This window comes from Pholcus phalangioides, unplaced genomic scaffold, assembly GCF_987345545.1.
Source record: "Pholcus phalangioides strain wild (caught in Gottingen) unplaced genomic scaffold, Ppha-v1.0 ptg000172l_1, whole genome shotgun sequence".
In the NCBI taxonomy this organism is placed as follows: Eukaryota; Metazoa; Arthropoda; class Arachnida; order Araneae; family Pholcidae; genus Pholcus; species Pholcus phalangioides.
In genome coordinates, this window is record NW_028301637.1 from 5,041,034 (window position 1) to 5,067,250 (window position 26,217).

Genomic DNA, 26,217 nt, shown 5'->3' on the forward strand with positions numbered 1-26,217 from the left:
GCAACCCTATGAAAAAAAGTAGTTCAAAGTAGTTCTTTTTACCCCCCGTCATGAGGAGGTAAAAAGCTTCTACTTTAAGCTTAAATAGGTTCTACTATATGCATTCGAATAGGTGAGGGTGAAAAGAGAAATATACACTGCTCAAAACAATTAGGGGAGCACATGGTTTTAACAAAATTACGCAAAGATGTATACCGATAAGTAACATAAAATGAATCATCCATAATTTAAAGCCTAGCAGGAAACGGAAGAAGAAAACTTCATATGCAAATCAAAGTTCATGACGTCAAAAACCAGAAAAAGGAGATAAGGACAGAAATCGGGATGTTGCAGAAACGTCTGTTTTACTGCCGTGACTGTGAAATTCGATTGCGCAGTATTTTTTTTTTTGAGACAAGGTGACTTGAGGATGTCTCAACAACGTGATTTACCGGAATCCATGGCATGGCGTGTTATAGGCAGACTGGAATCCGGGCAAACACAACGTAGTGTCGCGGACGCTGTTGGAGTCGCCAGAAGTGTTGTTGCAAGGCTGTGGAATCGATTCCAAGAAACAGGAAATGTTAGACGTCGACCAGGGCAAGGTCTGCCACGCGCCACTACAGCAACTGATGACCGGTATATACGGTTAACAGCCCGTCGAAACAGAACCGAGAATGGTACGCAGCTGCAAAGACGGTTGCTCTTGGCAACAGGACGAAGGGTGTCCAGCCAAACAGTACGTAATCGGCTTCATGAGGGAGGGCTCTATGCACGTAGGCCAATGGTCTGCATTCCGTTGACCCCACGCCACCGTGCGGCCCGGAGAAGATGGGCTGCTGAACATCGAGATTGGGAACAACATGATTGGAGCCAAGTTCTGTTGGCCACAGACGAGTCCCGATTTAGTCTGGAGTGTGACACCCGACGTGTTCTGGTATGGAGGGACAGGGGCACTCGAAATAACCCCGCATTCGTTCGTGAAAGGTCACAATACAGACGAGCTGGTTGGATGGTATGGGGTGGAATCAGCATAGGCGGACGTACGGACCTGCATATCGTTCGGAATGGCACTTTGACGGCCCGAAGGTATGCAGACGAGATACTGCGACCTCATGTCATCCCTTACGCTGGAGCCATTGGAGATTCCTTTGTTTTCCAGGATGATAATGCCCGACCGCATAGAGCTCGTCTAGTGGAGAACATGCTTGAAGCTGAAACAATACAGCGTATGGAATGGCCAGCGTGCTCTCCTGACCTGAATCCAATCGAGCATGTTTGGGACATGCTCGGACGAGGCATTGCTGCGCGACCAAGGCCGTCTGTTACTGTCCGAGACTTGCAGATTGCACTTTTTGAGGAGTGGAACAGTATTCCCCAAAGTGTGATCGATAACCTCATCGCATCCATGGCAAACAGGTGTGCAGCAGTCTTAGCTGTTCGAGGAGACCACACGCCCTATTAAAACTTATGCATCATGTCTAAACAGTACTTTTTTTTTATCGTGTACATGTAACCAAATTGTTGCCCTAAATCGTCTTTTCATGTTTTTTCCATATTTTCAAAGAATTAAAGCTTAATTCCAAATTTTTTTACGTCTTTTTTCTGTATCGCGCATTGATACGCGTGTACTATCCATTGTATGCCAATACGTGGCTGTCTCGCACGGTTTTCTTCACTTTTTTGCTTGCTCCCCTAATTGTTTTGAGCATTGTACTTTATACCACTATCTCTTTTTTGCAAGTATTATACATAAGAGAAAGAAGTATAGTAATATTGATATATATACTGTTTTCCTTTCATTTGTTTTTTTTCCTTAGGGGCAGTTTAATTATTACGTAAGCAAATTTTTAGCCATTTTTGACCCCTCCCCCCTTGTCAGCAAAATTTCATCATCAGCTCTGCCCCTCTGAATCCTAACGCATATTGATGTTATCAGAGACGTGCATGGGGGGGGGGGGGCATAGAGAGGCTCGTGCCCCCCTCCCACGATCAAAAATTTATTTTTTAATGCAAAAAAATAAAAAAAAATTTAAAAGAAATTTCGGAAGAAAATATCTTTATATGTTGTTATAATCAATTTCTGTTAATTTCAATGCCATTCGAAGGCTATGAACTCAAAATTTATCTTTAATAAATTCATTGCGACCCACCCTCTAAGCTATATAATGATAAATCACAAAGGCCCTTGGCACGCGAACCAAATATGGCCCTGGGGGTTATCTGATGCGGCCTGCCCTCTTCAAACCTAATTTTGTAACAATGAACTAAGCGGTACATTTACAGATCGCTTAAGTGTTCCGTGGTACAATTACAGAGCATTCAAGCGGCCCGTGGCATATTTTCAGATCACTTAAGTGTCCCGTGTCATTTAAGCGATCCGTGACACATTTAGAGGTTCCTTGAGTGGCATGTGACGTAGTTTTAGAGCACTTAAGTGGCGCCAGTGCGGTTCTACATCACTCAAGTTACCCGCGGCACATTCCCAGATTATTTAAGTGATGCGTGGAACAGTTCCAGAGCTCTTAAGCAGCGTAAGAGATTACTAAAGTGGCTCTGTAGGGCACTTATATCAATGGGGGGGGGGATGTTACTTCAAGTGCCCACAAACTATCGAAAGGTTTTTAGATGCAATTAAAAATATTTCATATTTTCATGTAGTGTGGTTGATGACCGAAGAATTATCTAAACCCCCCCCCCCTTGTCATCAAAAGTCAGCAAATTGAAAACCCCTTCCCCCATCGATGATGACGTAATACTTGAACGGCCCCTTGCTTTTCTACTCTTTTTACCCTTCCTTTTTCTAATATTCCATTACGTTAGAACAAGGTTAACAAATAACAAGAGCGCAAGTTTTTCTAAAATACCCACGACAGTAGCGGAAAAAAATTAAACGTTTGTACGACGAAGCACCTATCCCTACAGTGTCCGAACACAGAACAGCTCAACTAATTAATGCTTACCATGATTCTCCTATTATAAGATCAGAAAGTCGTACAATCGTGATAAAGAGAAAACTTCACTTAAGCAAAAGATTGACGAGTTTAAACTGAGAGCTGCTTGTAAATGTGTTATTGCTGCACACTGCACATGCAAAAAAACACCGATGTGTGTGAATGTGCAATTTCAATCAGCTGTTCGTGCGAAAAAGCAAAAAAGATCCCTTCCCTTGTGAGTTGAGATTTATTTTTCTTCAAAGGAAATACGGTTTGGGAAAAATTGGATCTTCGGACATGGAAGTGACAAACAAGTTAAATGAAAGTGTCAAGCGAAAGACTCGTGAGCTTCAACGGGTACAATGTGAACCCAAATTTTCTAACATTGAAGCTGAAGAATATATAGAACATGAAGAGCACTATCCTTCTGATGTTACGAATGACGAGGATGGTAAATTTAAACCAACTACATCGTCAACGAAATCCCATTTTCAGATGAGAGTTAAACTGAGCGCAACAGCGTTAAACTCTGATCGATTTGGAGTGCCCGATCGCGCAACTGCTGCCATAGTTTCAAGTGTACTGCAAGACATCGGAATGATAGCCGATACAGAGAGATGTTTCCCATGTGGTTGATAAATGTAAAATCAGAAGAGAAAAAGAGTCGTGTCAGGACTGATTTGAAGTTTACATCCACACCTAATGAAGAAATTTCTGACCTTTACTTTGACGGCAGAAAAGATGATACTTTATTTGTCGAAAAAGTAAACGCCAAGCATTTTCGCACAGGAACAGAAGAGAAGACCATTATTCTCTGATTCAGGAACCTGGATCGACTTACATTGAACATGTTTCTCCTTCCTCGAGTACTTCAACCTACATAACTCGAAGCATTATTTCTCATCTGTCTGAACTTGAAATAACGCTTGAAAAGCTACAAGTGATTGGGTGTGACGGTACCGTTACTAACACTGGCTGGAAGAATGGCGTTATCCGTCAGCTAGAACTGCACGTGGGAAGACCACTATAGTGGAGCGTGTGTCTACTGCACTTCAACAAACTCCCTTTCCGTCATATTTTCCAGCATATAGATGGTGCAACCATAGGGTCAAAATACTTTTCTGGGCCCATTGGACAACAGCTTATTAAGTGTAAAAAGCTCTCTGTGGTGAAGTACGAATCTGTAGATTGTTTGATTCCAGAAGTAGACAGAAAGATGCTGAGCAGAGACCAGCAGTATTTGTTAGACATATCCAAAGCAATAAAGTCGGGACGTTATCCAGAAGATTTGTCAATCCGAAATCCTAGTCCACTATCACGTTCTAGATGGCTAACTGCGGCAAATAGAGTGCTTAGGTTGTATATAAGTTTGCCCAATCTTTCTGAGAACTTGAAACAAGTAGTTAATTTCATCTTGAAACCATACATGTCTGTGTGGTTCAACATAAAAAAGAACAGATATTTTACTGACGGCCCTAAACATGTTTTTCTAGCAAATCAAACATCACGGTATTTATCTGACAATCTACTTCAAGTTGTTAATACAGTAATTGAACGCAATGCGTTCTTTGCACACCCTGAAAATATACTGTTGGCTATGATCGTTGGTGACAGAACACATTCGAGAGCTTGGATATAGGAGAATTTTGAAAGCAAGACAATCCGCCTCTAAAGGAAAAGCTCGGATACTTCGTGCCACCTAAGATAAATTTTAAACCTACCGATTATATACTGAAATAATTCATTGGAATACTTGCCTGTTGTATTCTCTCTCCCCCAATATTACGAGAAGTATGTGATGATATTATATCACTCATCAATTCCGACACTAACCCCATCCGAGACATCAAGAAGTATCCCTGTCACACTCATGCAGTCCAGAGATGTGTCAAGCTTGTTACCGAGGCCTCAACTAAAGTATGTGGACATGGAGCTAGAAATGGCTACATCAGATCTACACGCTGTTATCAAGATCAGTTATGTCTGATTTTTCCCACACAAGTCAGAATATAAATGTGTGTGAAATTAGAATAGAATCAATAGAAGTGTGTAACAGTGAACCACTGAATCCTAGTGAATTTTGGTGACTGGTTTCAAAATTTAATGTAACTTAAACACTCACCGCTACTTTGGATGGTTGGTTGGGTAGGGTGTGGGTGGAACTCGACGTGCAGCCACCGCCTCGTGGTGAGTTCTGGGTCATTTTGTCAGAACAAAACGGGCAAAGAGCTGCGCAATGAAACTTGCAAAAATTTGGTCAATTCCCATTTTTCGAACACATTGGGCGCGACCGGTAAACATTGAAGTATTAACGATATTTTAATTTATTTTATGTTATTGAACCATAAATTAAGCATAACAAACTATACCGTGTCGATCGTGGAATTTTGAGTAATATTAAAATAATTGAAGAAAAATGTTAAATTTTGTCAATTTCTCTAAACTTCAAGTACGAATGAATGAGGGGAAAGAACATTGTTCCCCTCCCCAGCATCAAAAGTGGAGTCGACTGATATAATGTATATATATGAATTGACATCATCATCATCGTGCCCCCCCCCCCAAGACTTTCAAGTCCATCGCCGCCTATATTCACATGGAAAAAATTCGTCACGTGACCCTGACGCTGCATTGAACTGCACGGTAAAAAGAAATCATTCTTTGAATTTTTCAAAGCACGCATGTTAAATATTGGATCCCTTTAAGCCTATTGATGGTTCATGATATCGTAATTAGATATCAGGAAAATCACAAGCATGTAATTAAATAACGTTGATTTTTACCGACTTCCAGTCATTTTGTGTTTGTTGTATTAGAGCCGCGACCCAAAATCAACACGACCAACTTCATTTCAAGAAATCATTTCAATATAAGTCACTTGGTGAACAGTTTTTAACTTTTTTTTCTATTACATGAGTGAAATAAGTATTTTTAGATAATTTAGACTAATTTATCAATTATACTTATTTTTGACATTAAAGTATCATCCGGTTTGGAATCCGGTTGAAAATCACATTTTTATCGTATTAGAGAGTTAAAATGCCTTGGAAAACCCCCATTGGACTCATCGAAAATAAAATGAAACTATGACATGAATGTCGCTCTCCGCTTGTTAATACAAGATATACAGAAGACTGGATGTTGTGAAGATATTTATTATTTGAGATGTTAATTTTTTTAAGGAAGGAAAAAACTCATCTCTGCCTCTACCGGGAGTCGAACCCGGGTCCCTCGATTGCCGGACGAGTGCTCTGACCACGAAGCTACAGAGGAGATAGAGATTTTCCTTCGCTAGAGCGTATATGTGCCGAACGGAACCGTGCAATGGACGGTGAACCGATCAGCTAATAGCTCATGGACGACGAGCCACCAGATGGCTATATATATGACATGAATGTCGCTCTCCACTTGTTAATACAAGATATACAGAAGACTGGATGTTGTGAAGATATTTATTATACGCTCTAGCGAAGGAAAATCTCTATCTCCTCTGTAGCTTAGTAGTCAGAGCACTCGTCCGGCAATCGAGGGACCCGGGTTCGACTACCGGTAGAGGCAGAGATGAGTTTTTTCCTTCCTTAAAAAATTAACATCTCAAATAATAAATATCTTCACAACATCCAGTCTTCTGTATATCTTGTAAAATGAAACTAGCTTTCTGTTGACGTCAAAGTGACTTCTAATCGTTTGAAAATTTGCATATAGGAAACTATTGGCTGACGTCACACTGCTCATTAATGGCGGATGATCAGTCGGCTTGCTTCCATCTGTAGCCACTGGACAGGTCCGTCATTTAGGGGGGGGGGGCTTTTGAAAATACACTAAAAATGGTATATACATTTATACATACATTGATTACATGTGCTTTGCCCCCCACCCCCTGGAAAATGTTGAAATGATAGCCCTGCCACTGGACGAACCGAAGCCGCCTCGTCATCCGCAGTGTAACGTTCGCTACAGCCAATAACAGAGCACCCTATAATCTCTTCCTTTAATGTAAGCCAATAGCCGTCTTCTATGTGTTTTTTTTTTATTAACGATTAGACGTCACTTTGACTAAAAAAGGTGGTTTTTCCACCCTCGATGAGCCCGACAGGGATTTTTCAAGGCGTAGGCGTTTAATCCAGAGGCTCCAGCCTCAGTGTCAGGAGAACAAACAATTTTTTCCACACGTGACGAGAGGAAACGTTTTTGTTTTTTTGTCCAATACTTATCACAGTTGCAATTTTCTTATCTTGCCAAAAATATAGAGAATTTCGTACCGGATACTTAAACGGTTGCACTGCGTAAACAGTCGCGTTTAAAGCTCAGTGAATTTCCTGGTTTCACACATCACAAGCGTTCTGATGTTCGGTCAACCTCAACCAATCTGGCCCATCTCCGACGTATCTGCTGTTACTCCACCAAAGTCGGTCAGCGACAGGAATAGCCGAGCTGTTGTTTGTCCTGTCGAAGGAAGCATGCGATGTTCCGCGATGGTTACCGGAAACTTCACTGTTTCTTGGACACTCCTGGACTTTTCCGAGCTCGAGAACGGTTCCGGAGATTCCTGGAGAAGTCCGAGTTTCCACCCCCGAAAAATCTTCGGCACGCATTGGTACGCGAAAATATATCCACAAGGATTGTTGGGTGATCGTGACGGTTTCGTGTCGTGTTTTCTCCTGTGCAACGGCGCTCCCGCGAATGGTGTTACAGCCACGTATTCGATTAGTTTTCGCCGGACTGACGGAACTGTGATTTGGAAGAGCCAAAATAAAACTGAAGTGTTTCATGCGAACAAAGAAGGCGGTTGGTCTGAAACTGTAAAACGGAAAGACCTAGAGGGTGAGTTGTCCGACGACGACCTGGTTGTAGGCATCGAACTGATCTTCTCTATGCCTACGGTTGTGGTCAATAAGGACATCACCTTTTGCTCTGGAAGGAGTCCTTTTGTGAAGTTGGTCGAAGATCTGAAGTCAGCCGACAAAGACAGTTCCGACATGATCTTGGCAGTGGAAAGCGTCGACATACCCGTCCACAGCATTCTCCTCGTCAAGAGATCCAATGTTTTTGCCGCCATGTTCCGTCACGACACGCTGGAAAGGAAAACGCGTCGAGTGGAGATCGACGACTTCGATCCGGAAGTCGTGAAGTCGTTCGTCGAGTTCATATACAGTGGTACCGTCACCGACGTGGACGTCAACCTCGCGACCGAGCTACTCAGAGCTGCCGACAAGTACGACGACGAATACCTGAAGCTGTACGCGAGCAACTTCCTGATGTCGCAGCTCAACGACGATAACGCTCTGAAGATAGCCGCCGTAGCCGATGCAGCCAATAATTCGATTCTCAAGAAGAGGGCCATCGATCATTTCTGTGCTTCCAGTGCAAAGATCAACGCCGACGAACACGGTGAGTTTATTGAATGCGCCGACAAGAGTTTACTGATCGATTTGATCAATTGTTTGAAATCTCCGAAATGACGTTCGTATGGAAAAAAAATTCATCTTCACGTGACCCTGACGCTGCATTGGACTGCATGGTAAAAACAAGTCACTCATTGAATTTTTCAAAATATGCATGTTGAATCCATATATTGACGGTTCATAATATCGTAATCAGACGTCATGAAAATCACAGGCATATAAGTAAATAATGATTTTTACCGACTTGTGCAGTCATTTTGTTTGTTATATTAGAGCAGGGTTTCTTAACATCTTTCATCCGCTACCCAAAATCAACAACACGATCACTTTCATTTCAAGAAATTTCAATGTAAGTCTTTAATAACACTGGCCAATAATTTTTTACTTTTTTCTATAACACAAGTGAAATAAGGTTTTTCTCGACTAATTTTGGGGTGCCGAATTCAAATATGAATGCAAAAAAGTCTCCAAGTACAGTTTTTTCTGTACGCATGATAGCCATTTTTTGAAATGCGTATAAACTGTGAAAAAGTTACACCTTGAAAATAGGGATAATTGCCATTCTTAATAACAAATTATAATACGTTCATTACAGATAGTTATCATATTCATACATCGTTATGTATAAAATAGTAAAGAAGTTTTTCTTTTTACACGTACCTACATATTCATAGAGTGCACATTTATTTATTCAATATTGCTTGGCCGAGGACTGTACAAGAGGATGCGGTGGCTAAGTATGACAAAAGTGACAATTGATTTTAGGAGCCGTTCAAGTATCACGCCAGCAAATTTTTAGCCATTTTTGACCTCAACGCATATTGGTGGAATCGGAGACGTACGCCGAAAGATTAGTATAGGGAGGCTCGTGCGCTTCCCCCCCTCCAACAGACGATCAAAAAATCAAAATTTATTTTTTTGCATTAAAAAAATATTTTAAAAGGTATTTTCTTTCGAAATTTTTCTCTGTTATAATCAATTTGTTAATTTCAATGCTATTTGAAGGCTAAGAACTCAATTTCTTTTAAAGAAATTCATTCCGACCCCCCCCCCTATGCCATATATGGTAAACCTGTGAACCAAATGTAGTCTTGGGAGTTATCTCGGATGTGGACTGCCCCCTCAAACCTAATTTTGTAAAAATGAACTAATCGGCACATTCACGTATCACTCAAGTAGGCCCGTGGCACATTCGCAGATCAGTGACGTGACCCGCGACACAGTTCCAGAACATTTAAGCGATCCGTGGCACAGTTTTAGAGAACTGAAGCGGCCCCCAGTGCGGTTCTACATCGCTCAAGTTACCCGCGGCATTAATTACGGATCACTTGAGTGATGCGTAGCACATACAAAATTTCACATTATTATAAAGGGTGCACCTCCCATCCCATCGGTGCTGACGAATTATCCCTTACAAGAAAATTCTGAAATCGCAGTGCGATCTACAATATTTGGCGGGAGGTTGTTCCATTCGGTAATAGTTCTTGGGAGAAAAACTAAATTTATGACAATCTCTGAAGGAGCAAAGATGGGCTGCAATTTTCGGGGAATGGTTGAGTGCAACCGAAAAATGCGAGTTCAATTAGAATGTTGGAAGGGTCGATATTGAAAGAAACCCTCATGGAGGATTTTGAAAGTTAAACGAGAGATAAGTCTGAGAGAACTAATCGGTTGGATATTGAGTAGTGGCGCTTTTGAACTCCGAAATGGAGACACAGGAAGACCAGCAGTCAAAAATGAAGCATGTGGACTTTATTTAAGATCGATTGTAATTTGTCTATGTTCCTAACCTTGAGCACTCTGGAATATTTAAAATTTCTATGCCCAAACGATAAATCAATAGCATTTAATGTAGTACATTTAAATATACAAAGTATACGATCTAAACATATTTTCATATGTATGACAAAATAGATGTTTTAGTAATAACTAAAATATGGATAAACGAAGACGAAACGATCTGTATCAAAGGGGCCGTTCAAGTATTACGTAAGCAAAGTTTTAGCCATTTTTGACCTCGTCCTCCCCCTTGTCAGCAAAATTTCGTCATCAGCTCTGCCCCTCTGAATCCAACTCATATTTTCATAAAGGGTGGTTGATGACGTAAGCATTATCCAAACCCCCCCCCTCCCCCTCAAAAGTCAGCAAATCGGAAATTGCCCCCCCCCCCCCATCGATGATGACGTAATACTTGAACGGCCCCAAATCAATAATTTCAACTTATTTTATTGTTGTCGAAGTTACAATACATCTGGCGGTTGTAGTGATACATACCAATGCAAAATCCAAATTCAAAAAAAAAATCGATTATCACATGGTGTTCAGCAGAAAATGTTATTTTGTATTGGGAACAAATTGATCTAGTCTTGTTTTCCATACATCGATCTCATTCCTTTTATACCGATGTTTTTAATACTGAAATGCAGGAAATTTTACCACTGATCGAAAACAAAAATATTCTCATAGTCGGTGATATTAATATTGGCATATTAAACCCATCAATACTGATGGGTTATCAGTACTGATTATTTAGACGACATACATTAATATGGGTTCTCGCCCCTAATAAATGGCATTACTAAAAATCAGTCAAACACATGCGTTGAACACATGTTCATAGAAATTCAACTTACACGCAGCTCGATTAATCAATGGGATAACTGATCATTTTCCTAATGTTTGTAAGATCATCCTGTCACATATTTCGTATGTCGAAATACCGTCAAAGAAGGAAAATTCATGTTTTAAAATTATGAAATACGAGGAAATAGAAAACTTTTCGTGTGATTACAAATTCTGTGGTCTTTGGTCAGAACATGATATATCCAAAAAATGGCTTTTAGTAGCTTTAAAAATAAGTCTTGCTAATTATAACTAAATAGAAGTGAAGTAAATGCACAAATACATGCGTACGGCACGGCTAAATATGCTGATGTATGATATTTTAATTTGCATTTGTGTGTATGCTTTATTTTTGATTTTTAAATGACAATGCCTATATCTCAAAAATGTGATTTTGGAACTGTGTAAATTCTGTGGTGTTTAGTTAGAACATTTCTTGGATCAGATACAAATTCTAAATTCTCGGATTTTCATGAAAAATTGATATAAAACTAACAAAAATAACTTTACATGTTGAAGGAAAGAAAAACAAAAATGGAGGGATTACCCCTGACATTCCCTGACTTAGGGCCGTATTCACCGACATGGTTTAAACCTGTAGTTACAATTTTTGGATAAGAGATCAACATAGATTGGTTAAAACCTTTAATTTAACCAATCCGTGTCGATATCTTATCAAAAAATTGTGACTATAGCTTAAACCATGTCGGTGAATACCGTCCTAAACATGATTAAATCTAGAGATTATATGAAAAATGCATTCGATTTCCCGGAGACAGATTCTATCACACAGCTTGCAAAACAATCTTCGATGTATTAAAAACGAAATAAAGAAAAAGCAGAGAGAATGAATATTATGCTAGACGTTTCAACGAATGTGTGAACAGCAGAGAAGACTGGAGATTAGTGAATAAAATCGTTAAAAAAAAACATTAAATCCGTGTACCCTGACACCGTGTCATCGCATCTATCTGATCTTTTTAATCAGTATTTCACCTCTGTAAATCACCATTAGCGATAATTTTATGACATATATTAGAACGAATATGCATTCCTTTTGTTGCACGGAAATTGATTCTCGTGAAGTATTTGATACTATTTTCGGACTAAACGATAATAAAAGTTTTGGCGTGGATAGAATTGATGCAAAATTGTTAAAAATTTTTGCAAGAAATCACACTTTTGTATTGACGTGTCTCTTCGATGAACTTATAAACGAAGGTACTTTCCTAAATGTCTCAAAATTTCTATCGCCATTCAGATTTTCAAGAAAGGTGATATAAATGAATCGAGTAATTATAGACCTATATCTGCTCTTTTGCCTGCACTTTCCAGAATCTTCGAAAATATTTTAAAAAACCGCCTACTCACTCCCTTAAATAAAATCAATTTCTTCTCTGAAAACCAGTATTGTTTCCTGCCCAACTCTAATACTGAAAATGCCTTAATATCATTCACCAAGTTTACTTATAACAGTATCGATAACTAACGAGACAATAGCCATTTTTTGATATATATCTCCAAAGCTTTTGACACCGTGATTCATGATATTCTACTAACAAAATTGCATTCAATTGGAATAAGAGGTAATACAAGGTTTTTTTGGACAACTGGCTGTTGCGAAGATGAATTTTTGGAAAGAGAAAATTCAACTGCCTTTGCGAGAAATCGAACCCACGTCCTTTCACTTTTCGGGTGAACGCCCTAGACTTCAAAGGCAACGAATCTCTCAAAAGGACGTGGGTTCGATTATCCGCAAAGGCAGTTGAATTTTATCTTTCCACAAATTCATCTTCGCAACAACCAGTTGTTAAAAACCTTGTATGAATAGCGGAGAGTGACGTCATATCCTTTCATAAGGGTAATATTTTTGACTTGTTTAAATCATAAATTGTAACACAATTGACACGTTTAAAAAGAAATACGATAAACATGTTGGGGTAAATCGAGAAGCTCTGTCCATACTTAGAATAAGACAACCATATATTCTTTATGGGCATTGTATAATATTTTATCATGTGTATATATTGTTTATAATGTTTCTAATTACGTTTTTAATTGGGTTGCTATATTTTTGGAAATATATGGCATCCATATTTTTATGGGCATCTTTTTCTCAGCCACCTCGTTGGGCATTTTGCCTGTTGTGGCGTTGTATTTGTATATCTTTCGAATCGTTATCTATGTTAAAATCAACGATACAAAATCAGCATGAGTTTATCCATCAGCGATGGAGTATTTCAGGGCTCAAGTTTAGGGCCCCACTACTCTTCCTTATCTATATAAATGACCTGTGTAATCTTGACATAAAAAGAAAATTCATAAGCTTCGTGGATGATAGTGATTTTATATTAATCAAAGAACTTAAATACCCTAAATACTAATATAAATGAAGATTTATTAAGAATACGTAACTGGTTTCTGGCAAACATGAATATTAATGTTAACAAAACTAAATATACGCGTTCATATATCAAACACTAAATATACCTCGTCTCAAACTTGATCTGCTTTATTTCTGTCACCCCGAGATATATTTCGTCTTCTGAAAACGTAATGAAGCTGTTTTCACAATAAAACAAGTTTTCCGTCCCACCTCCCAACCAATCAACTGTCAGTGGGGGAGTCTGCTGTTGTTCAAGGCTAGATAAGAAGCGAGAAAAAAATATACGTTCAGTATAAATAATACAAAAAGAACCCCCCCCCCAAAAAAAAAAAGTGTTTCTCTTCCTAGAAAGCCCCACACACATCATGGCAGGCTTTTTTGTATCTTAGTGAGCGAAATAAAAGCGATGGGCTGAGTAAATTATCATGCTTTTGGGGGGTAAGAGAGCAGTTTTCAGCTCGCAATCGAAAAAATAATTGTTCTTGAAAATAGGTGGTAATTTAGGAAGGTTTCGCAATTTCAAATGCAGCAGTTATAATGCGGATTAAGGAAAACTTTAAAAAACCGCTTAAAGGGTTGAGAAAACGGAGAATCCGGTTGCAATTAGAGATAAAATCGGTGTTGCCATCCCCCAAGTTTTAGATGGCATAAAATAGAATATGATTATCTAGTACAGAGCTATTCCTGCTGTGGGATGGACCTTCCCCAAGTAGTCGTATGGGATCACCGTCGGTATCGACCAACTGGCAATCATTTGTTCTTCATCTGCGGAATGTTTGCGAGTAAAGAAGTGCAACGTGGTGTTATTCGTTTGTTAGTAGCGGAAGGAGTTCGCGAAGCTCATTGGCGAGCATGTACTGTCATTGACTCATATACAGGACCACTTTACCGTACACTGGCTCCGGCCGTATGCCACCATATATCAATTTCTAACCAGTGGAGTTGGGCGGGAATTGAAGGCTCCATCTATCGGGTGTCGCAACAGGCTCGGTAGGTAAATAACTTCTTTCTAATGTTCTGTGCCCGGATTCGAACCCGTTGACCTTGGCGGCAACCTTCACAGGGAACGACGAACATTTTACCACTGGGGCACATGTATGCAGGGCTGGCACAAGCGTTCCCATTCTGCACTTACTTTCCTGCAGTGGAGCTTCTCTGCAATTATAGTAAGAACAGAATCGAATATGCATTCCCACCTTCTTGCTGAAGTCCCTTATTGTGCATCGTGTGTTTGGGTTGATTATCTGGTTGACTTATTGCACCGGAGCGTCCGTGATGACGAGGTGACCGCGACCAGGCCGCGTATCATCATTCACAGATTCCCGTCCCTCGTGAAAACAATTGTGCCAGTCTTGCACTCGAGTCAATGACAGTGCTGACATGTTCTCCGTGCACTGCCTTCGTTCGCCGTTGCGTTTCGCGAACTACTTCTGCCACTAAAGAACTAATAACACCACTCTGCTCTTCTTTACTCGCAACTATGGCCATACAAGCAGATGAAAAAGCAACCGATTGGCTGTTGGTCGACTTACCGCATATCACGTGATTCCGCACGACTATTTAGGTCCAGTGCATTCCGTAGTAGGGATTGTCTTCCTTACCTTCCACTCTACCTCTACACAAAGTTTCAACGCACTCATAGAAAAATGAACCAAATTATAACAAGTGTTCTTTTTTCATGCGATTCAACCTGATAATAAAACAACTCGTATGGTAATGGACACAACATATGATATAACAACATAAAACGGAATAACGAAACGGATATAAATGAACGGTATAAAATAAAACGGTTATAACAACTTAAATTACGGAAGCAACACACAAACCAACGGACAACGTTTCTTCCCCTGATTTGTGTTGTTCTTTTCCAACTTTCCTCCGATTTTTGAATTCTAATATCTTTGCGAATGTCGCATTTGGAAACGCGGATTTTTTTTGGCTTCAGGAGAGATAGGTCAACAACTTTCTAATTGGGTTTTTGAAAAAGCACAGGGTGTCCGTATAAAAATTATCTTTTGAAATTATAAAATAACTATACAACCTTTTTGCAACATGAATGACGTATCTCGGGGGGGGGGGGGCATACGGAGCTCGTACTCCCCCCCCCCCCGACGATCAAAAATTCATTTCTTTAATGTCAAATCAAAATTGAAATTTCGGAAGAAAATACTTTTATATGTTGTTATAATCAATTTCTGTCAATTCCAATGTTATTTGAAGGCTATGAACTCAAAATTTATCTTTAATAAATTCATTGCGACCCCCACTCTAAGCCATATAATGATAAATCGCATAAAGGCCCTTGGCCCGCGGACCAAATATGGCCCTGGATTATTTAAGTGATCCGCGACATATAATTACGGATCACTTAATTGATGCGTGGCACAGTTCCATAACACTTAAGCGGCCCGGACACATTTCCAGATCACTTGGATCCGCGAAACATTTAGAGATCGCTAAAATGGCTCTGTAGGGCACTTATCAAAAGGGGGGGGGGGATCTTACTTCAAGTGCCCACAAACTATCGAAAGGTTTTTTTCGTTTTTGGCGCACCGAGTAAGATGCCATTAAGAATATTTCATATTTTCATAAAGGGTTATAGTGTAAGGATTCACTATATTTGCACATGTTGATTTAATATATTTTATTATATAAATTTATTACTATTAAAATTACTATGGGTTAAACTTTACTATTTACATTGCAGTCGAGTACAAACGCATCCGGACATTCAGAAGTCTCGACTCTCTCTGTTGGTAGTACACATATACAAGTATACACTCGCTGCATTCACAGCAGCAATCATGGATGACTAACGCCATCTGCTGGATTATTGGTTGCTATACAATAGTATCGCTGCAAGGTGGTTGATGACGTAAGCAACCTTCAACCCCCCCCCTCCCCCCCGCCATAAAAAGTCAGCAAAGCGGAAACCCCCTCCCCCCCATCGATGCTGACGTAATACTTGAATGGCCCCTAATTAAAAACGAACTGGAATATTGAAAACAGTAAGAAGCCAAGTTCTGTTATTTTCTTTCACGATTGGCGCTTTTTCCTCTTCGTGAAGAGTGATGTTAACTTTGTTATTACGTGTTAAACATCATATTGGCAAATTTGTCACCAGATTTGTAAAGCGTTAGCCAAACGATATTTATTGGAAAGGAAGTTATCCCAAAATCAACACTTTCTTGCCAAAATGTGGTAAATTTTTTTTCTTTCTCTGTTAAGGGCAATCGGTTTGCATGGCTGTAGCTTTCTTGATTACGATCAGGGTTGTAGTTCATTTCTATCAGCCTAAAAACCACCAACGTTTGGTGTACGCTCGGTGAATTTGGCGGGATTTTGAAGTGACCTCATTAACTACTATACGATCAAGGACGTAATATTGCGTTTAAACGCAAGTGGAATAAATTCAAAAAAGTTGTGTTTTCTTTCCTCTCTCTTCTTGAAGCTTTGTTGCAACCCTACGACAAAAAAAAAGTTCTTTTGGATTTCGTCATATATCCTTCTACTATGTAAGGTAATTCAAAACTCAATGTACAAACTTTTACGAGAGGTAGAAAACAAAAAGAAAAGAATCACACATAGAGAAATGTATGACGGGAAACCCCAACCTGATCAGCTAGAGGATAAACCAAGATGCAGAAATGACAAGCCAATAATGGGCGGAAAAACTCTTTATTTAGCGGTACTTTACACGAGGGCAGTACTTGTACACGTTAAGTTCCATATGTAACAAGTGCTCAAAATTCGCACCGTCCACAGTTATGCACAAAAAAAAGCGATTCAGATTTTTTGTTGTGATTCTGTTTCGTTTTTGTGTTTTCTACCTCCCCTAAAAGTTTGTACGTCAAGTTTCGAATCACCATGCATACATGTAAGAGCGATGTAGGTGAGGGTGAAAAGAAAAAAAAAAATATATACTTCGTACCTACTACATTTGTAAGTATTACAGATAACAGAGAGGGGGGGGGGGAGAAATAAATGTACAGTATATATAATGGATAAGTATAAAGTATATCCTCTCTTTATATGTATTACGCTGTTTTCCTTTCATTTGTTTCCCCCCCCCCCCACTATTTTTCTACTTTTTCTTTACTTTCTTTCTCTAACGTGAAGTAGTTAGGTTAGGACATGTTTACCATATTTATCGCCGATTCGATTTATAGTTCACCCGAATTTCTTGCCAATCGCTTGTAAGCGAAGCGGTTAATTATGTGGGTCAAATCAAAAAAATTGAAAACACTTTTCCCACATTAGTTTTTCACAAGGAATCTCGTGCGTAATTATCGGGCGGTCGATAGTTACCATCCTGTATATGAACGAAAGAAAGCACTCACTCACACAGAATGAAAGCAAACACAAATTTTTGGGGTTTATATCCACCGATTTTTCATTTTATTTCCTTGCTTTAAGTTCGTTCGTTTATTCATTAATGAACTAAATTTGAGAAATTATATGTATACTTATACAATAATTAACACGATTTGTTTTTCAATTAATAAGCAGTCTGCTGTTTTAAGTAAAAGAAATCCCATTTAAATAAACATAATATGATTTTTTCATACCCTGGTTTGAAGGTACATACCAATTTTTCCAATATTATTCGGCTCTCGGGAAGGGTATCGTCCAGTATTTCATGGTACAGACCAATTTTTCCAATATTATTCGGCTCTCGGGAGGGGCAATCGTCCCCATCTGGATCCGCGTCTACCTTGCTGGTGGTAAGACATGCGTGATGTTCAAAAATTCCTTGGAACCGCGGGGAATTTCGAAATGATGTCCAGCAAGATCTTTGGATGCTGTTGCAATATTGCGCCGTGGTTTTGAAGATCGATGGAAGATTTGAACTGGCAGAAGTACTCTATACATTTGGCTCGCAGCGTGGCGGCGTTGAACACGTCTGCCGCGATCAGTACCTCCAGCACGTTTAGCACGTCGAGCTGCGCGATCAGGAAGTTACTGCAGTACGTCTTGAGATCTTGCAGGTCGTACTTTTCTCCCGCCTGCAGCAGTTGCAGCGCCAGCGCGCGGTCGATCGAATCGACGGTACCCGAATAGACGAACCGCAGGAGTGACTTGACGCAACGCTCGTCGAAGTCGCTTATCTCCACCACGCGGGACCTGCTTTCGAAGACGTCGTGCTTGAACATGGCCGCGAATACCCTGGAACGAGCCGCCAGTATAGCTCTGTGGGCGGCGAAGTCCTTCCCCGCGACGCGAAAGTTGACGTCACCGTACGTCCCGGTCTTGTGCAAGGACACCAAGTCGTCGAGAACGGCTGCCTGTGGGCTGATGCCCGCTGAATCGTATCTCACGGACCTTCCTGAATCCGTGATCACCGAGAGCGTCGAATAGCTCAGCTGGACGACGACCAAGAGCGTGTCGTCGTCCGACAGCCGTTTCAGAAGAGCTTCCCTCGGCACGAAAGTTTCGATACGGAACTCTTCGTGTTGAGTAGGTACGGTCCATTCGGGACAGTGGAATGTCTGTATTGTCTCTTCGGAAGAATTCTTCAGCGAAATGGCGAAACGCACGCAACTGTCTTGTGACGTAAATAGCAATCCGCAGGATACATATTTCCCATTAACTTCATTGGTGATTCCACCAGGTTAGATGCGTATTTGCCAAGTGGTCTTTTGGTCAGGGCCGATGACCGAACTGTGGATTGCTTTTCCCGATTGATGCTTCCCGTCGACTGAATCCCTTCAAAGTCCACGAAGTGACGAAATCGCCGACCATACTACCGCTGGCACGTAATGTAGCAGCAGTTTCGTTTTCCATGGAGAATACGTTCGAAGAATGTCCACCAAAGCAGAACATAAATTCGGTACGGTGCTCACGATCCCAGTTACGGTAACGAATGCTGTTAAGAGTCTGATAGAAGACACGCGGGAAAGTTGTTATCAGCGTCGTTTTTTTTTTCTTCTGAAGACTTTCCTCTGAACCTTGCACTTTGTTCGCATACTCTCGTCGGCATTTGGCAGAGTAGTAGTGGTAGTGATGGTGTAATCGGATTATATTGGCGTGTATCAATTTTTCATGAAGCTGTTATCTGTATTCTCAAATTGAAATTTATATCACTGACAAGCAACACTGATTTGTAAAATACCTTTCTACCACTACTAATTTCAATGTAAGAATTTTATGTTTAAATTCTTACATTGTTGGTGCCCTGAATAATATACAACCTGATCTGATCCATACTGATTTTGGAAAAAAGCACTTGATCGCGTGAATTTTGAAATATTGGCTTGTTAAACTTAGAATTTGTTTTTTGCGTTCCTCTACTCAGATGGCTTCAAACCTATTTAACATAACGGAGATTATTATGTTAAATACAAATTTGTGTTATTTCTAAAGCATTTTGTAATACCGTACATCAGATGTGCTTGAAAGATCTATTGTCGAGCCATTGCATTTTTTTTTCTGTTTATCCACGACCTGGCTGGTAGTTCGGATTATTGCTTACTTTTTGCTGATGATTTGAAGATTTTAGATGTATTTGCGAGAGAGGAATCAATGATCACGTGATCGGACGGAAAAAATTCTATTTCGAACGTTCATTTATCGAGGGGTTTTGAATCCTCAATAAAAGAATAGAAAAAAATAGGCGTGTTTTGACGTCACCAATGCTTTCCGTAATTGACACCGCTAATAAGAATCGCCGTTAATATTGCCATTTAGGTATTGTTATCACTTTCACAAAGTGCTGAACGGACAATATCATATATATATATATACATAACACGGGGAAAAATTCGTTCATATAAATCAGGACGTCTATGTTATGGAATTAATTGGGGTAAATGGGAACGGTTTTTTTTTCCACTTCTGGAAATTTGACTTTCTTCCCTTCTTTCAAACCGAACACAACTCGGGTTTATCGCCATGGGCAATTTATCACCTAGGGGCCATTCAAGTATTACGTAAGCAGATTTTTAACCATTTTTAGCCCCCTGCCCCCCTGTCAGCAAAACACTGACCCCCCCCCCATGTCAGCAAAATTTCGTCAGCAGCTTAGAATACATTCATATCTTCAAAAAAAAAGGGTGGTTGATGACGCAAGCAACCTTAAAAAACTCCCTCCCTCCTTGTCATCAAATCCGAAACCCTCCCCCCCCCCTCGATGCTGACGTAATATTTGAATGACCCCCCCCTAGTGAGTTGTGGCGGAAGTGTGGTATCTAACAGTTGAGTTGCGTATCTAGTGTTGTGCGTGAAGTGTAATAAATGAATAATTATTCCGTTGTAGGCCTGTTGCTCTCTGTGGCGAGAATTCTTAACGGGGAGATTGGCCCGCATTCGCGCCTCGAAGTTTGAAATCACAGAAAACCAACTTCAGCTGTCTGTAAATTTAAGTAAAAAAGGTTTGGGACTAAAACATAACTTGTGTACAAATTTGTACATTGACTAAGGCCGGGATTACACTATAAAAGTCTTATAAAAGAGCTTTTATAAAACTCTTATGGTGCAATCCCGATTTAAGTCACACCTTTCTCGCTGAGAGGATTGCCTTGAGATTTTAAGTAAAATAATAACTAATTTAAACATAAAAAATTGGAGTAGGCCGGCTATGTCATAGACACAGCCGCAAGTTCCGACATGAATACTTTTTTGTGCCTTAAATCGCGCGTTTGGTCGAAACGACACCAATGCCTACTATTTTTGTTTGTGAACTGCTCGAGATATAGCGGAAAACAATTTGTTGCAAAACAAGGCAGCGGGCCCGGTTCCCAGACGGGAAGATATATCGGAACCCCGTGAGTGATATCTCATTGAAAGCAATTCCAATAAATGGTTAGGTTCCCCGGAGGCACCCGAGTCCTCAGGGACAATATGCTTGTAGCACCGAGTGCGACAGAGCCTAGGTGTCTCTCGGTTCCTATCATTGAATGCACCATTACAATGTGCATCTGTCGAATACCATTGCTTTCGACTTGCGTTAGGTACTTCCCGAGATATGAGCATTTAAAGAATTTCACCGCGCAATGCTTCGAGTGTCGTCAGATCATTCAAAAGACGTATTCACTTAAAAAAAATATCGTCTATGTCGTGTTCACATTCACCCCTGACCCACCTGTGGTGAATAACTGAGCTTAAATGCGTAGGAGCCTTGATTATTCCTTAGACATGCGTAAGAGGCTTTCTCATCCTTAAATGGCCGTCTTCACCGACAGCTGTTAACTTGCGAGCGCGTGTTAAAACGGTGGTTCTTAGACATGTTGTAAGAGGCTTTTTCACTCTTAGATACGCATAACGAATCGTCAATCCCGTAGACATGCATACGAATATTGAGTAACGATAGAAATACGTGAGGGGGGCTTGCGACCCTTTCCCCTCCGTTCCGGATATATTCTGTTATAATTGATGTTTTCATTCTATTTCATTACTTTTCTCTTTTTTTTTCTGACATTGTTGATTATTTTTGTGTACTCTTGAATCGATAGAAATACGCGTATCACAGGTCGGGATCCCCTAGATATGCCCAGAAAGCCAATCATGAATGAGAAACTACTTCTCGAAGTTGCAACGGTGCTATCGCGAAATACAATTTTGAAGAGTAATTTCACTGCTGAGTGGAACTTTTTTTTGTTCTGTGAGAAAAATAAATCTATTAGGGAAAAAACTGAGAAATTGAATTTTCTGGATGTTATGCCGAAACTAATTCTTGGAAAGAAAAGTAATTTGTCTCCTCCGCTACTATTGCGTGTTATAAGGAATTGAAAAGTGTTTCTCTGGTGTATTGGTTAGCGCACTTGTCCGGTATGCAAGGGGACCCTGGTTCGATTCCCGGAGGAGACGAATCCCTTTTCTTTCCAAATATTAGTTTCAACATAACATCCAGAAAATTCAATTTCTCAGTAGATTTCGGGCCGAAAAAATACCATCTATATTAAGAAAATTACTTAACATATATATGCGAAGGAGTATTTTTACTCCTCAACGAAATTTGGAGGATCAAAAGTGAATTTTGATGCGTGAATCACGCTTCTTGATGCGTATTGGTGAACTCTGCGTGCTATATGCAAATATCTGATGTTTAAGAGACGGTTTTATTCTGTTTCAGGTGACGTAGATTTCTTGGAAGCTGACATATCGGTAGGCAAAGTTGTCGGTAAAGAGACCGGTCCGAAAATACCGATCATGGCACATCCTCCAGACGACACTTCGGACATATCATTCGATCAATGGCTAGACTTCGTCATCTCCAGAGCGACTGGCAAAGGAATCAAACTCGACTTTAAGTCGATCCTTGCTGTCGAGCCGACGTTGGATGCTTTGAGGAAACACGAGCGGAAAGTGAGTTCTTCCAACGTTTTCTGTGGTCTCTAAAAAGTGATTAATGCCTTGAATACGAAAGAATGTGCCATCAACGAGTCCTAATTAGTTTATTGTACGTTTCAGATCAACTTTCCTCTGTGGTTGAACGCCGACATCCTCCCAGGACCAGTCAACGCCATCCAGATGCCAGTCTCGGCGAATGAATTCATACGTAACTGCAAGGATCTCTTCCCGAACGCGACTCTATCCGTCGGTTGGACGACGTATTGGTTCGAGACGTTCGATCCGATGACCTGGCACTACGGCTGGAACCACGTCCGGGAGATGGCGGACGTCCTGGGTTGTCTTGGACAAGAAGACGAACCTAAAGATGAAACGCCTCTGACGTTTCCAGTGAGGGCAGTGTTCGCGTGTCGCTCCATCCCGCAACTTCAATGGCTTCTGAATCGGTTTCCGGCGTCGACGTTGACCGTTTGGAGCGGCAAAAAGGACAGCGTGGACGTCGACGACTTGCTGACGATACGGCGAGCTTTCGAACCTTCCCGGGTATACTACGACGTTCCGGAACCGTTGCTAAGAGATTTCGTATCCAAGAAGAACCGGGCATTCACTGGTATGAGGATCGATATGAGAGTCCCGTTCCGATGGACGCGGGTGCGTACGGATCCTCCTGAAGACGGAGTTTGTTACTCGAAGGTGTACATTGATAACGGCACCATAATGTTCGGTAAGGATTCAAAGACGGCGCTGCTTTCCGCTAGGTCTTATAACGTACAAGACGAAACAAATCTCAAGATTCAAGGCAAGGTCTCTTTCTTTTCGTCTACGGAAGACAGGACTCGGCCCACACCACCAACGAAACACCAGCTACTGCTCGTCCTGGCAGATGTCTCGTCCCTTCCGAGAGACAGTACAGGGAACGAAACATTGACCTCTATGAATGAGTCGGTACTCCACACGTTCGAACAGGACTTCTCTTCCAAGGCGTGGTCTTGTCATTTCTTCAAGTTGGACACGACTGCCGAAAAGAAATTCCAAGCCTGGACCTTGCCGTGCGACCAGGAAGGTTTGTCGGAAAAGGAAATGATGGAACAGGGAACTACGGAGGTGCCTAGCAGCAGGAGACTTGTTTTGCCCCCTGGACCCGTCAGGTTTGGATTCATATCTTCCGGAGAAGGTCACGTTGTCGTCCATGATCTGCAGTTCCAAGGTGAAGAGATGGCATCTGGATCAGAAGGACTGTTTTCGTCCGCTGTAGTGATCGGGATCGTCCTAGTCACAGTAACGATCCTGATATTATGATTCTGAATACTAATTTGGTGTTTCAAGTGTTTCTGTGATATTTGCGATTGATTAGCGAATCATGTACATATTGTACGTATCCTGGAAATAAAGTCTTCATTAGTTACGAGCAGTCCTATGAAATATCTTTATTAAATCTAAAGATACATTATATCGATTTGGGGGACAAGAGTCCCCATGGATATCCGTGATCCGGCACGCAGGCCGGCATACAACTGAACCGCGCAAATTCCACAAACACAGCATCTTGAGTGGCTCCATCATGAAAGTTCAGTCTATCTTATCTTGAGATGATGAGGGATGGAGAACACCATCATGGAAGTACGTCGATGAAGAAGATGAATGAGCGAAAGATGAAAACTGGTGCAACGTATCTCTTCACTCAGGAAACTTAGCCAAAATTTTTCTAAAAGCAGTCCAGTCTTCAGCAGGACGAAAGCTCTCTCAGGAGCAACGGCTATTGGAATCTGTTCACTACCGGAGTGGAGACTGAAGATTGGATGGCGCATGGAAACCATTCAGTGTTGTTGGAATCGACAGCAGGAACATTGCACGCCGCGACCCTCGCACCAGATCACTGCCAGCAAGGAAACATCCAGTGGGATGATCCGTCCATCCACAGCTTTGCTGGTTTCTGATGGCATTATGCTGACAGACACGGTCGATAAGATGGAGATCTTAATGGCCAAGGCGCCACTGCTTTTGCCAGAGAGTATATCATGGTCATATAGACCGGGAACTCCTACACATTCCCATAACTTAACACCCCCCTGTTTATGGGTCACGCCACGGAGAGGCATCAGTCAGCTTGGCGGATGGTGGATTAGGCCACCAAACACCCACCGTTACCCGAAAATCCATGACGTAAGGTGGTGCGAAAAAAGTACAACAGAAAAACTGCTATATCTTGAAAACGTGTGCTTGTAGATGCATGAAAATTTGAGAATTAAATTACAATCAAAACTAATTAAATTACAACCAAAACGAATTAAAACTAATTAAATTACAATCACAACTAATTAAAATTAAATAAATTACAATCAAAACTAATTAAACTAATATTAATTACAATTAAAACTAAAAATAATTTAGATGAGTGCTGCACTGCTTCGGGGGGGGGGGGGAGGGAAGTTGAAATTATAGTAAAGGGTGCTTTTGGTAAGTAAGTGAGCTGGACATTTACCCAAACATTTCACCTGCCCTGACCGTATGAGTGACTAAGAATGAACGGGCGAATGATGGCATGAGTGACCAAGCCAATGACCTTATGAGTGATCAGGTGAGCTAGACATTTCACTTGCTCCAACCGAATGAGTGACCAAGCCAATGACCTTATGAGTGATCAGGTGAGCTAGACATTTCACTTGCTCCAACCGAATGAGTGACCGCGTGAGTGAACATACGAATGAAACCATATTTGGCCAGCGGGGCCATGGACTGAACATATATAGTCCACGCGGTTTTTTCCACAAGAGAGGACAGAGGGAACATATAAAAATTTGTGTATTTTTTATTTTGTGACACTGTATTTGCACCCCTAAAACTGGTACAAAGTGATTTCTGAACTCATTTTCAGCATTTTTAAATTTGAAACTATTCCTCTGCGGTGAAAGGTTGATGATATAAAGAGCGCATTATAATTTACAGGCACCCTGTGCAATTCGTTGAACCCGATATGCTCTTATCCTGTCTCAAAAACGAATTTGATAATCCCCGAGAATCGAATCCCACGCGGTGACATGTTTCCGCTCAAGATGCGCTACATTACTATCATGATAACAAAGAATGAAGCGTTTCTCGTAAATAATTCCCACGGGTATTTCAAACGATACGTATATTACTTAAGTCACGGATAATGGCAAAATATTACAACGATATACTGTATAACATTAAGAGGCGGGAAAAAAAAAGGATTGAGTACGGAAATGTCTGGTGTAAAAATATTCTGTAAACTGTCATTTCTCGGAATTTGACCTTTGGCAAGGTTGTATGATTGCATCTTGATGTATTTGGCATGCACGTAGGCTTATTTTGTAGATTTGCGAATAGAAGATGAGTGTTTTTTGAGAAAGCTTTTTCAAACGCAGGCTAGGCACTGTTTCATCCTTAGTTTGATAAAAAAAAAGAAGCGTCTCGTTCTGATCCTAACTTTTCTTCGGCCCATTTTCTTTCTGTTTAACCTTCTTTAAGCCTAGGAATAGAGGACTTCGTAACTACAAATTTAGATATTCATGCGGCGGCATCTGGTCCAAAATTGCATGCCGGTGAAAATTCGCGAGCACCGCGGTGCTCTTTAAAG

At 40.7% G+C, this 26,217-nt stretch overlaps 3 protein-coding genes across 3 annotated transcripts in view; 2 read left to right on the forward strand and 1 right to left on the reverse strand.

Moving 5' to 3' along the window:
- Positions 1–24,024, forward strand: part of LOC149063606 (menorin-like) — a 49,665-nt gene extending 25,641 nt beyond the window's left edge. Inside the window, exons 2-3 of the mRNA XM_089255827.1 lie at positions 22,402–22,634; positions 22,740–24,024. Of these exons, the coding sequence (XP_089111953.1) occupies positions 22,402–22,634; positions 22,740–23,918 (1,412 nt within the window). The 3' untranslated portion in view covers positions 23,919–24,024. The remainder of the gene's footprint in view (positions 1–22,401; positions 22,635–22,739) is intronic.
- LOC149063610 (speckle-type POZ protein-like) lies at positions 6,998–8,563 on the forward strand. Its single transcript, XM_089255828.1, has one exon. It carries the CDS (start codon positions 7,262–7,264, stop codon positions 8,375–8,377), a length of 1,116 nt encoding a protein of 371 aa, XP_089111954.1. The 5' UTR covers positions 6,998–7,261; the 3' UTR covers positions 8,378–8,563.
- Positions 17,743–18,943, reverse strand: LOC149063611 (TD and POZ domain-containing protein 4-like; the record flags this gene model as incomplete). The annotated part of the gene is made up of 1 exon (XM_089255914.1): positions 17,743–18,943. A coding segment is annotated over one exon (870 nt), but the record flags the coding sequence as incomplete, so codon positions are not given.
- Positions 24,025–26,217: the final 2,193 nt, after the last annotated feature.